Consider the following 14591-nt stretch of genomic DNA (forward strand, 5'->3'; position numbering starts at 1 on the left):
AGTTTGGCTTGCGCTTCCCCTCCGGGGGATCGACGGCAAATGGAGTTTGTAGCTTGTAGCGCATCCTGGCGCCGTTAGCTTACAAGATTGAACAGGTAGAGGACGACGTTGTAGGAATTTTGAATCGGTCTGACTTGGCCCGAGATTTGGCGGCGGACAAATAGACGTAGCCGCAGCTCATCGGAAGGTCGATGCCATGGATTATTCTCATTTGAATGGTTTCCTATTTTTTATGTTCCACACTTTACGCCTTACACACTCTGTCGGGGAACCAATTAAGTTCGTAAGCCAAGGTATCACTGTACTGTACCCACAAAAACGTACGTAACGTTAAAAACCATACGTAACGTTGTATGTACCGTTCCTCCTGACTCGAATGTTCGTAAATCGTCTGTCGATTCCAAAACGAGAACATCTATGAAGATTTGAAGCCCAACTAATTGTGAATGAAAAACAAAAGTTTTCCCTTTTTTGATATTTGTCAAAAGAATAATTGGCCTTTCTGGAAGACTCCGAGTCAGGAGTGACCAGACCTCCCACGGGGGAAGGATCAACCTCAGACATCCAATCTGTAACAAGCAATTAAGGAAGCAGGACTGAGTTGAAGGCGGCAAATTGCCAGCGGGGGGTCGTCGCATGGAGACAAACAATTGGCTAGTTGTTAAACGTAAATCGTTTTCCTTCGACTGGTCGCTGGCAGGTTCATCATCAACAACTTAAGCGACCTGCCAAGACTCGAATTCGGATGCCTGGGAGTAGTAAAATGAAATACAAAAAATAACAAAAAATAACTATTAAAAAAAAAAAAAAAACATTACAACATAAAAAAGTTAAAAAATAAAAAATGAAAAATGAAAAATGAAAAATAAAAAAAATAAAAAATTAAAATTAAAATTAAAATTAAAATAAAAAAAATTATAAAAGTAATAAAAGTAATAAAAGTAATAGTAATAGTAATAGTAGTAGTGGTAGTGGTAGTAGTAGTAGTATAGTCGTAGTAGTAGTAGTAGTAATAATAATAATAATAATAATAATAATAATACATTTCATTTGTAAGCACCTTTCTAAACTCTTAAGGACACTTTACAGTCACAGGATATTTTTTCTGCGCGTGAGCAGCGGCTGCCACACGCGCCAGCGTTCACTCAAACCGGAAGTAACCAATATAATAATAATAATACTACTATAATAATAATAATAATAATAATAATAATAGCTAATAGATAGCCAGCCAGATAGCTAACTAGATAGCTAGTCGGCTAATAGATTGATAGCTAGTCAGATTGATAGGCACGGCGGGACCTTCTGAAACTCATCATCTGTGAGGTCATTTTGAAGTAGTTTTGGGACACTTGAAGTCATTTTTCTTGGTGTTTTGTATTTGACTAAAAATATCAGCCTTCGTGTTTTGGCTATTTTAGCTGCTATCAAACGTTTTTCTGTCAGTTAGGAAACAAAAAAATGGTGTCGGTTGTCCTTTAAAGGCTTTCTTACTGATAAATTCTGGAATGGCAGTGAATGAGTTAATAATACACATAAAACGACATCCTAATTATTACAATTTTTTTCAGTCATCACTTGTGTGTCATAAAGTGTAAATAGAAGCATTTTCCCGCATGTCAGTGTACAGACAGAACAAAACAAAACAAAGACGTCAAGAAGACGAGAGAAGGTTTGTGTGATCTTGGATGGCTTCTCGGTTCCCACAAGAAGGACGGACGGACGCACGCACGCACGCACGGACGCACGGACGGACGGCTTTGTGTTTTTGATGCTATGACAAAGATAGAAAGTCGTTTGAAGAAAAACAAGCGCTCCCTTTTGTCTTCCTTTCTTCTATTTGGGACTTTGATGTGGAGTGCGGCAAGCAAGCCAAGACAGCAACACTTGCTCACATGTTGCCGTCAAACGTACACCTTTTTTTTTTTTATCTTTTTAGAGGAGGAGTTGCTGGTTCGGAGCTTCTTTGATCAACAAAAAGAACATTTGAAAGCAAAAGCAGACCTTTACCTGCTACTAAAGTCTCCCTTTCATCATCTCCGTTGCGATAAAGATGGTGACGAAACGTCAAATGGCGAGGAGATTGGCGAAAAGTGTGCATTCCAAAACATTGTGTTCCCATAGGAAACCATTAAAATGAGAATAATCCGTTCCCAGGTCCCCATACAACATAATTTTCTAAGATCTCCCAGCTATCTAACTGGCTACGTAGCTGGCAACTTGGCTAGCTACCAAGCTAGCTATCTATTCGTTATCTATTTGCTATGTGGCTGGTTGACTATCTGGCTATCTATCAGCTTGGTAGCTATCTAGCTAGCTATTTATTAGCTATCAATTAGCAAGCTAGCTCACTTTCTATCTATTTGAGTTGCTTCTCGGTTGAGTGAATGCTGGCGCGTGTATAAGCGCCTTTCAAAACGCTCAAGGTCATTTTAAAGTCACAGGATATATTTTTCTGTGGGTGAGCAGCGGCAGCCACACGCGCCAGCGTTCACTCAACCCGGAAGTAACTTAAATCGATGGAAAGCTAGCTAGCTAGCCAATTGATAGCCAACTGATACCTAGCTAGATAGCCAGCAAGCTAGACAGTAAATAGATAGCTAGCCAGCCAGAGCTAATAGATAGCAAATAGCTATCTAATAATAATAATAATAATACATTTCATGACATAAAGCAGTTCTAGATGAAAGAGAGATGAAAGGGAACTGTTTTTGAACACCATCGCTAAACTTCGACGTCCAACATTCAGCCAAAATTCAATCTTTATTTTCAACTCAAAAGCAGTGCTGAGGTAAACTAAACACATTATTATTATTATTATGCTATTTTTATTATTATGCTATTTTAATTTTTATTTTTATCATGATGATGATGATTCGCACACACGCACACACTGGCTGAGAAGGTGTAGTGTTGCCTGATAAGATGAAGGCGTATTCCGCCACTAAATGTGTCCCGCCAGCAGCCAAATGTCAGAGGAGATCCTGTCAGAAGATATCAAGGCAGGCCACCAAACGTCAGATGGGGAAAAAAGGGAGTTCATGAAAGCAAGCATGCTAGCAAAGCAATGAGGCGGAGGAGGAACAAAGAGAACGGGGGGAAAAAATGGCGCCTTTGCCTTTTGCGTTGGCACCTTAATGACTCGTTGTGCGACCTGCTTTCTTTGTTGGCAACTACGAAGCGCTCGTACTTCTTGGCTATTCCCGCGGGATAAACTCAATCTGCTTTGATGTCGTGAGATGATGAACGAACAAACGTCGAAGCTAAGCGAGGTTGCCACGGACACACAGAAAGACACTATTTTTGTCCCCGTTTTTGCCCTTTCATTCACTAATGATGCCAAAAGTGATCAATATTTTGCCTTGTTATGTCTCTTACTCTCGAAACCAACTGCAGTATAGCTATCTAGCTAGCGACCTAGCTATCTATCTATTTATTTGCTATCTATTTACTATCTAGCTCACTATCTGGCGATCTAGCTAGCGACATAGCTGTCTATCTATTTGCTATCTATTTGCAATCTAGCTTGCTATCTGGCTATCTAGCTCGCTATCTGCCTATCTAGCTAGCTACCTAGCTATCTATTTACTATTTAGCTCGCTATCTGGCTATCTACCTAACTATCTATCTATTTGCTATCCTTTTGCTATCTGGCCATCTAGCGTGCTATCTGGCTATATAGCTAGCTACCTATCTATCTAGCTATCTATTTGCTATCTATTTACTATTGAGCTCGCTATCTGGCTATCTAGCTAGCTACCTTGCTGTCTATCTATTTGCTATCTAGCTCGCTATCTGGCTATTTAGTTAGCTACCTAGCTGTCGATCTATTTGCTATGTTTTTGCTATCTAGCTGGCTATTAGCTACCTCCTAGTCAGCTTTCCATCTATTTGCTGCCGCTGCTCACCCACAGAAAAACCTATCCTGTGACTGTAAAGTGATCTTGAGAGTTTTGAAAGGCGCTTAGAAATGACATGTATTATTATCATGTACAAAAATCGTACAGACTGCGGCAAAATACGGCCGCTTGACTGGTATGGAATAGACAGAATAGAATTTATCATATTGAAAAGTTGTTGGCCGAACACAAGGCCCACAATGGAAACACAGAAAAATCTGGTGTCAATCTGAGGTGAACAGACACAGCCTGTTAAAGTGTCATCCTCATGTAGGAGATCTGGTAGAATTTAGGACATGGTAAACCCCTTCACAGGAAGAGCTCATTAGCCAGGTTACAAATCTATCAGTTCAAGGAAAGACAACCCATTAAAATGTGTGTGGTCTGTTGGTTTATGGATGTCGGCGCTTGGGACATGCAGGGACGTGCTATTCAAATCAAGAAGACTATGTTTTACTAAAGTATCACTTCAATTTGCATATACTCTCAAGTTAAGTTGCGCCGTTGCTACAAATACTGATGATACAACCGCAATCAGACAAAGATGTTATTGAAACGTTGCGGGTCTTATTCCAAATGTTAATGAAAATAACATGGCCAGCATACCGAAAGCAGTGTACAATTCCTCCCTGGTCAGGCGCTGGTCATCATCGACATCGTTGTACTTGAGTAGGTCCCATAATGTACATTCGCCAATGTCCTTGGGCAGACCCCGGTGCTTGATGACCTTGACAAAGACAGAGAGAGAATTACATATACGGTGATACATCGGTTTACGAACGCTTTAGCGCACAAACTTTTCGCTTTACGCACATTAAATTCGCGAGAATATAATCTTGGTATTTGAACTAGTTTTCGGAGGACGAACCATACCACACAGCGCCACGGTGGCTGGCGGACTACTTTTCCACACACCCTCTGTTTGAGTGCAGACGTGGTTTGTTATCGTGTGGAGTACTTTTGCTATTATGGGACCGAAAAAGACCCCACCGCAGGCTAGTGTTTAGCCTAAAAAGACATTAAAGCAAATTACGGTAGAGCAGAAGGAAATAATCGAAAAACACAAACGAGATGTTACGTTTGTGTGACTTTGAAGTTTGAAGTCGACCATTGCTACGTGTGGCTAAGGGTGTTTCTGTGTTGTCTAAGCAACGGTCTCAGGCAATAAAAGAGGTTGAAAAACATCTGTTGATTTGGATTAACAAAAGCAGCTAGCAGGGGACAGTGTGAGTGAGGGTATTATAAGTGGATGCACGCAATTCTGAATTTGGGCATTTTCTGGATATAAAAGAGGTATTAATATAAGGAGTGAAGCGGCAGTTCAAAGCTGAATGACTAGCTAGCTAGCTAGCTATTTGCTATCCATTTGCTATTTATTATCTGTTAGCTATCTGTCAACTGTCTATCTGTCTGGCTATGTAGCTATCTATCTATCTATCAGCTGTCTGGTTCACTGGCTATCTATCTAGCTTTCTACCTATTTGAGTTACTTCCGGGTTGAGTGAATGCTGGCGCGTGTGGCTGCCGCTGCTCACCCACATTAAAAAACATATCCTGTGACTGTAAAGTGACCTTGAGAGTTTGGAAAGTAAAATGAAATGTATTATTATTATTATCGCCGAGAAAGCACGGCAACTTCACTCAGATATCATCAAGAGGCAACGACATCGACGACCATCACAAAGGTCAATAAAACCACTTGATTATACGGTAGTTTATTTCTTCAATTACAATACAATAGCACATTTATAATACAAAAAATAAGGTCTATTTTGTGTAGTTTTAAGGCTTATTTGGTAGAAAATTATGTTGTATGGGGAACTGCAAAATGGATAGAAAACAGTGACATTTGGACTCGTTTCAACTTCATTGAGTGTAGACTGCAAGGTTAAAATATCCCATCAATCAGGATCCACAAATAACCCGCACAGGACATCTGTACACCTGATGCAAAAAGCTATCAACCCACATTGATGAGGAACTAGATAAAATTATCCCAGAGAAAGCTTGTCCAAGGGATCATTCCTCAAGATGGTGAAAGAAGAAGGTTACGTTCCTCATCAAGTGTTTCATGCTGAGGAAAGCGGCCACTCCTTTCCATCAAGCCTTTCTTGTTCCTCATCCAGTTATGAATATGATTCAAATAGTTCTGAAGAGGAAAGCATACGTGTTTGCAATCTATTAAAGAATGTATTCCGGTCATTTGGATGCATCTGGAGAGAAATGTAGTGACAAACTCTTTAGTAGTACCCAAAAAAGGCAGAAGATGGCGACAAAGCTCCGTGGAAATTGTCTCCTGGGAATTTGTGACAACTAGTATCAAATAGTAGCCTTCTAATTTTGCCATCAACACGGATCAACACAAAGTTGTCAGACCAAACAAAGTACCGCAATATGCATTGAGGTGATGCAAGGATGTCCTTTCTCGGTGAGGGGCGTTTCTTCAGTGACGTCACGTACGGACTCGTCACCAACTCAAAAACAAGACTTCCGGAATATTCAGCGCGAGTCTTAAAAGGTAAGAAGTCATTTGAAGCCATTTTACAAATTATGGACACACACTTGTCCGGAGACGTCGGTTGTCCTTTAACAGGTGTTCCATGCTGTTAATATGTGATGTCTACGAACACCCTTGTCGTATTTAATGTCATTCTGGAGGCTAAATGAAATTGAAACGATGCAGAAGGCAGGCTGGCGAAGGGCCTCTTCAAAGTCATCTGAGGCGAGCTACAACATCATCATTTGACGTTACGTTTGCCTTAACGAGCGTTCATCCTTGTACGCCGTCACGAGGCCATGTAAAAAAAAAAAAAAAAAAAACGTCAAAATATGGATTCAAATGACATGTCAGACGTCTCATAACACGCTCTGAACTTCAGACGGAATACATGAAAGAGGAATATGACAAAGAGACATTTTGATGTATAATACAAAGACAAGCAAAGTAACCTTACTTTTAATTAAAGATCAAATGCCATTTAACTCATTCGCTGCCATTCACAAATTTTATTCGGGAATTGGAAAGATGAAGAAAAGCGCCATTGCCAAATTTGTTTTATTTTTTTTCGTGCTTGGGAGCCGATAAAGTGCTGGAAATGGCCTCTGGCAATGTTTTTTTTTTCTTTTCCACGAGGGGGCAGCATAATAATAATAATAATAATAATAATAATAATAATAATAATAATAATAATAATACATTTCATTTATAAGCATTATTTTGTGGGTGAGCAGCGGCAGCCACACGCGTCAGCGTTAACTAATCTCGGAAGTAACTCAGATAGAAAGCTAGCAAGCTAGTTAATAGATAGCTACTGATAACTATAAGATAGCTAAATAGCTAATAGATAGCCAGCTAGATAGCTTTTGATTGTGCACATTGGCAAATAAGCAGTGAGGCGAAAGCCTTTTGTACAACCGCCCCCATTTCAAGCTCAAATAACTCCAGAGCAATATAATTTAGGAATTAACATTTTTGTTTCTGATGAAAGAACGTTTAAGGTTTCTTACGCTGCATTGAATGTTTATGTAGTCTGAAATAGTCTCAATAATAATAATAATAATAATAATAATAATAATAATAATAATAATAATAATAATAAATTTCATTTATAAGCGCCTTTCAAAACTCTCAAGGTCAATACAGGTAACATCCGACTTACGACAGAGTTCCGTTCCGACCAAACGGTCGTAAGTCAAAATGGTTGTAATTCGAAATCCATTCAAAAATGTTGAATAGAGACTCGGAGGCTAAATGACTGGCAAACTTCACCCCCTGTGGTGCCATCACGCGGTCGATTGCTGTGTGAGAGTGAGTTGCTGGCTGCCTGGCCAAAATTGTCAAACACGTTGCCGGCCTGCTAGCACGTTGCAATGCTCGACATAGAATGAACATTTTAAAATGGAGGTCGTGCTCGTAAGTCGAGCTGGTGGAATTTGAGTGAAAATGAAAAATATTCCTGAATTTGTTCGGGTTTAGCTGTTGTCAAAGCGCTATATAAATCAATATGTATGTATTTCATTGTATTTTGGACAACCACCCCCATTTCAAACTCAGATAACTCCAGACCCATATAACTTAGGAATTAACTCTCTTCTTTCCTGATGAAAGAAGAGAGTCTCAGGTTTCTAACGCTGCATTGAATGTTTATCTCGTCCTAAAAGTCAATATTCTGTTGGTCCTGGATTTCGAGTGGCAATGACAAAAACCCTGGCACTGGAGCGGACACATTTTTAGCACATTGTCTGGCAGCGAATGAATTAATGTTGAAAAAAAGGAGTCATTTCAACATAAAATGGCTGATGCGCTTTCCATTTACCTGCGAAAGTTCCCCTGTTGAGATTTTCCCATTGTTGTTCGCATCGAAACTTCGGAAGATGGCGTCGACCAGCTGCTTCCTGGCGGCCATGTTGTCCTGGTGGTTCCCACGTGCCATCTTTGTTACCATGTGTCTTTTGTCGTACACGTCCAACATCTTTGCCTTGAGCCGTCGGTAGTCGCTCAGTCTGCAGCTGTCACCTGAAAGGAGCAAAAAAAAAAAAGATGACATTTAATACAATTTAAGCGTTTAATATGAATAAGTTAAAAAAACAATACTAGTGATGTGTCATTCGCGAACGAGCCGGTTCTTAGAGCTGGATCTCTGAATTGAACGAAGAGAGCCGGCTCCCAAGAAGGAGCCGGAAATGTGAGCCGACTTTTTTTTCAGCTATATTACACCGCGATTGTTTCATTGCATTTTTGTGAAGTACGTCATGGTTTTTCATGGGATTTTCCAAGCTATGCAGCTTACTACGACGAATTCCACGTTTGCCTCCATGCTGGTTCTTGAAATTTCCCAATACGACAACGAGAAACGGGGGAAAATTTGATTGAAGTTTACACTCTTTTTGCTAACACTACAGTTTATAAAGGTGAGTAAGTTGTATTTTCATAACTCATAGAAGTGGTACAACATATATTTTTCTCCATAACTGCCAAGTTTGAAGAAAGAAGGAGCATTAGCATCTATATTTCTAGAGCTAGCAATTTTCTTTCCTAGTATTCAGTGACAGCCATTTTGGATTCCTGAGGAAAATCTGCCTGCATTCGATTGTTGATATTTGCTCATTTATATTTTCAATCTTTTCTTGTGTTTTCGGTTCTTGTTTATAAATTCAAAAGCTTTCCAATGGTACCTTACTCCTTAAGATCTGCCAATCTAAATTAAGAAAGTTAGGATAGTTTAAACTGTAATAAAGAACTCTGTCACATATTTTCGAGACGTCGCCCGGCACTTTTTAACTCCTTTTAAAAGCCTAAAGATTTGTTTCCACGACGCCCTTCCATCCTCTTGACAAGCCGCCCGCTTGGCAAATGGCACAATGAATAAAAGATAAATGGCTGTCGGCGGACCCTCGGGGACGTGAAGGTCACGGCCGTCACGCTACGCTACGCTACGCCGCGAACACGGACACACACGTGCATGCTCTGAGCTACTGTAAACTCCATACACGGCTTTTCTCTCTCCGATTGTGAGTGGAGAAATTCATGTGTTGTGATGAGATGTTGATGTGTTTGTTTGCTAGCACGCAGTATTCTGAAAAGTCGACCGTGGAAATGCATTGACTGATCAGCTAATTAAATATAGACATTATATCCATGGATAGATGGACAGATAGACAGATAGATAGATAGTTAAATAGAGAGAGAGCTAACCAGCTAGCTAAATAGATAGCCAGCGGGCTAAATACATAGGCAGCTAGCTAGATATATCGATGATAGACAGAAAGATAGCTAGCTAGCCAGACAGAAAGATAGCTAGCTAGAGAGAAAGATAGCTAGCTAGAGAGAAAGATAGCTAGCTAGCTAGCTAGAGAGAAAGATAGCTAGCTAGCTAGAAAGATAGCTAGTTAGCTAGCTATCTAGAAAGATAGCTAGCTAGCTAGATAGAAAGAGAGCTAGCTAGATAGAAACATAGCTAGCTAGCTGGATAGATAGATAGATAGATAGATAGATAGATAGATAGATAGATAGATAGATAGATAGATAGATAGATAGATAGATAGATAGATAGATAGATAGATAGATAGATAGATAGATAGATAGATAGATAGATAGATAGATAGATAGAAAAAGAATTGCAGTGCTGATTTCCATGTGCCACGTCAGACAGGAAGTGGCCTCTTTGAGGTGTTCACAGCTTTGCGCTTTGATAGCAAAGAGCTTTTCACACGTTCACACAATGGAACTGTTTGCTGTAACAGTACCATTTTTATGTCAGACCAATTTTTTTTCAAGAAAAAATAAATGTTCACAAATATGTCCACACTTTGAATATTCCATCTGACAACGATAAGGCGAGACATCCTCCGCAATAAGCAACAACGCTTGCTTTAAAAGGTTGTAAGCAAAAGTACCATTAAAGGACAAGCGACACCACTTTTTTTGTTTTCTGACTGACATCAGAAAAACGTTTGATAGCATCTAAAATAGCCAAAACACGCAGGCTGATATTTTTAGTCAAATGCAAAACACCAAGAAAAATGACTTCAAGTGTTCAAAATCTGCAAAAAAATGAACCCGGAAGTGGCCAGTTTCAGAAGGTCCCGCCCCCTTGTTCGTGACGTCACGCCAAGACGTCTTGCCTTGCTGGACAATCAAAACAATGGCTTCAGATTTGGAGAAGATGCTTTCTTGTTACTCACCCAGTTATGAATATGATTCAAATCGTCCTGAAGACGCAGGCTGATTAATTCCTTACACGGAGCTCTTTCGCCATCTTCTGCCTCTTTTTTGGTGCAACATGAAGTTTTCAGACCAAAATACAGCAAAATGCATTGACGTGATGGAAGGACCGCTAAAATGTGTCCTTTTCTCGGTCAGGGGCGTTCCTTTAGTGACATCATGTATGGACTTGTCACCAAGTCAAAAACAAGACTTCCTGAATATTCAGCGCCAGTCTTAAAAGGTAAAATAGAGCTGTATATGCTGGAATCTTTGTCTTGTACGCTCAGTAGAAGTCATTTGAAGCCATTTGACAAATTATGGACACGACTTGTCCGGAGACGTCGGTTGTCCTTTAAAATCCAACCTTGCTCTTTTATTTCTCTGTGAAAAAAGCTGCGACTCAGCAACTGAGAGAGAAATGTGAGTCGGGAGGTATGGCCACCGCTGCCGAGGCCGCCGCCATCCATCAGCACGGTGACAAACGCCCAAGTGCAGGTCATTGAAGGCCATTTTGAAGGGCAAGCAAGCGCAAGACGTGACAACCGAGCGAGGCTGTAAACCCGTACGTTATGCCGCATGTTTGCACTTCACTTCAAAAGCGCCGCTGGATTAGCTGACTTGGTTCTCATATTTGGAAAAATACTATGATAGTAGCTGATGAACACACACACACACACACACACACACACACACACACACACACACAACCTTTGCCAGTTTGTTCTTCAAGTTTTGCAAAAATAAATAATAAGAATAATAATAAGAATAATACAGCCATAACTGTGTAAACAGATTTGTGTCCCCACAACCAGTAGGAAATGAGAACACACATACACATACACACAAACGCATGCACACACACACACACACATACGCACGCGCACACACACACACACACACACACACACACACACACACACACACAGACAGAACCTTTGCCAGTTTGTTCAAGTTTTGCAAAAATAAATAATAACAATAACAATAATAATAATAATAATAATAATAATAATAGAGCCATGACTGTGTAAACAGATTTGTGTCCCCACAACCAGTGAGAAATGAGAACACACATATACACACACACACACACACACACACACACACACACACACACACACACGCACGCACGCACACACACTCACACACACACACACACACACACACACACACACACACACACACACACACACACGCACACACACACACTTACACACAAGCATACACATTGACACCCTCTCAAGGCAGCGTCTTCAGCATCCATCCAAGTGTAAAGTGATATAATCCCATAGATCGCCTGCGCCACATGTGGTCTTCTCACCAACCGTCATTGATTGAATCCGAAATCTATCGATTTGACACCTACGTGAACCGTCACCATCTTGGCAGCCATGGCTTTTATGTTCCATCACCTTTGCCAAGGTTGTTTTATAAATGGGGTTACCACGTGTCATTAAATAGAGTGAAGACTAGTATCTATCTCCTTAACTCATTTACTGCCGTTTCCGAATGTATATAGCAGAGTCTGGCAACGCCACATCTGGACAGGTGGGATATAAATAGGGCCAAAACTACCAGCAAAAAATGTAGTTTGCTGACGAAGCCTTTTGGATAAGAAGCGAAACGTCCGACACCTTGAAAGAAGGACAGATGACGGCTGAAGAAACCTTTTCATCGATGGACAACTCCTCTACGACAGAGCTTACACAGACACCATATTGAAATGTATCAATTTGAAGGTCGAAACGCAGTACTTCTTAAACTCTTTACATCAAGTACCACCTGAAATATTTCAAGTGTTTATCCAAAACAAGTTTCGCTATTATTGTAAGCCACTGTACCATCGGAGACAGTTAAATTGATATGAGCCCTTGACTCGAATTTACAGAAAAAAAAACCATATGGCAAAGAATCTACTACACAAAAATATTCAAAATTAATTTAACCTTAAAACCCAACAACTCTTCAAGATGAAAGGCAAATGTACATACAGTACAGTGACAGCTCAGCTTACGAACGCGGTAGCTCACAAACTTTTCCCGTGTTGATGGCGAAATTAGAAGGAAAACAACATAGATAACACGATGATGAATCGTGTGGCACAGTCAATTGCGGCAACACGGATAAAGAAGGTGTAAATTGACACAAATTCCCAGCAGACAAATCAGCCCATTTCCAACGGAGCTTGGGCGCCATCTTGTGCATTTTCTAGGCGCTACATTGGAGTCCAGACGGCTCAAATTGATACGGAAGGACTTCTTTAACTGATTGCAAACATTTATGCTTTCCTCTTCAGAACTATTTGAATCATATTCATAACTGGATGAGTAATAAGAAAGCATCTTCTCTCAATCTGAACTCTCTGAAGCCATTGTTTTGATTCTGGAGCAAGGCAAGACGTCCTGGCGTGACCCCACGAACAAGGGGGCGGGACCTTCTGAAGCTGGCCACTTCCGCTTTCAATTTTTTGCAGTTTCAGTACACTTGAAGTCATTGTTATTGGTGTTTTGCATTTGACTAAAAATATCATACTGCGTGTTTTGGCTATTTTAGATGCTATCAAACGTTTTTCTGATGTCAGATAGGAAACAAAAAAGTGATATCGGTTGTCCTTTAAATCAGCGGTGTCAAAGTCATTTATGCCGCGGTCCACATTGTAGTTACAGTTTCCTCTCAGGGGCCATTTTGAATTTGGGGAAGCCATTAGAATGTTTCATCCACTCGACATATTACATATTGAGTGCACAACAAATTGATAAATGACTCCTTTGAAATGAAATTTGAAAGTAAAAAAAAAATACTTATTGTCGTTTTCATACCACAATTTGAAATTTTTGGTGAGACTTTAGCTAGCTAGTTAGATTTGCTTCGGTGGGCCGAATAAAATGATGTGACGGGCCAGATTTGGCCCCCGGGCCTTGACTTTGACACCCGTGCCTTTGAATGAGTTCATAGTGTTCAAAAATGTCACTCAAACGTTAAGAGTCAGCGAAGATCTTACATCCTTGTTCCCGCTCCACGGAGTTTCACTCTAATGAACGTCGATGAATCGAGCGCCTCGACGTCACCAGCGTCTCACGCGGCGCTTTGGGGAGAGAACAAACATCCAAAGACGCTTAATCGGCCAATTTGTCATATGATTGTTTGGTCTCAGCGTCACGAATAAAAGGTCCATTTGACATCCCGTAATGAACATGCAAATCGATACGGCGAGGTCTCAAGACCGCCGTGCTATAAATAAGCCTATTGATCACGTAGGCAAAGCCTTCGGCTAACCTGCAAGCGAATAAGATGACATGCTTGCGGGACGCAGATGTAAAGCGTAAATGATTTACAATGTGACGTGTGTTTTCTTTTGCTAGCGAGCGCTCGTCCAAGGTCGGTGAAATCGATGTAGGATAGCAGAGCTCTTCTTTTTGCTCCGCCGAGCAAAAAGAAGAGCAAAGTCGGACCGACTGCTAACATTGTGAACATAAAAATGGTATGTATATCTGAATGCACAATGAGGAAAGAGTGATGGAGGCTATAGTTTTTCATTACAGTGATACCTCGGTTTACAAACCCCTTGGCTTGCGAACTTTTCAGTTTCCGAACGTTAAATTTATGAAAATTTTACCTTGGCATACAAACGATTTTTCGGGTTACACACGGAGCGCCACGATGAGTGAAGTGTTGAAAATGGCAGCCGACTGTTTTGTCCTCTATTCCCCGCCCCCAGTCTTCGGGTTAAAGCCACGTGATTGGTCAAGCGCGCAGTAGTAGTCAAGAACGCACATTTATTATACATGAAATAAGGTCTATTTTGTGCAGCTTTAGGGCTTATTTCGTAGCTAATCATGTTTTATGGGGACCCAGGAACGGATTATTCTCATTTTAATGGTTTCCTATGGGAAATTAATTTTTGGGATACACACGTTTCGCCTTACACACTCTGTCTGGGAACCAAATCCTCAAACCTACCAGTGCAATCATTCTCACATGGGAGACAA

The 14591-nt window shown here is 40.5% G+C and overlaps 1 protein-coding gene across 4 annotated transcripts in view; it reads right to left on the minus strand.

Annotated features, from left to right (window-relative positions):
• The window catches only part of fstl5 (follistatin like 5), a 76342-nt gene that overhangs the window by 33808 nt on the left and 27943 nt on the right, over positions 1-14591 (minus strand). For all 4 annotated transcript variants that reach the window (XM_088991221.1, XM_088991222.1, XM_088991220.1 and 1 more), the window contains exons 5-6: positions 8216-8415; positions 4506-4626 (exon numbers count right to left, since the gene is read on the minus strand). In XM_088991221.1, the coding sequence (XP_088847347.1) occupies positions 4506-4626; positions 8216-8415 (321 nt within the window). The remainder of the gene's footprint in view (positions 1-4505; positions 4627-8215; positions 8416-14591) is intronic.

Source organism: Hippocampus bargibanti, linkage group LG02, assembly GCF_051943395.1.
Source record: "Hippocampus bargibanti isolate YZ-2025 linkage group LG02, ASM5194339v1, whole genome shotgun sequence".
NCBI lineage: Eukaryota > Metazoa > Chordata > Actinopteri > Syngnathiformes > Syngnathidae > Hippocampus > Hippocampus bargibanti.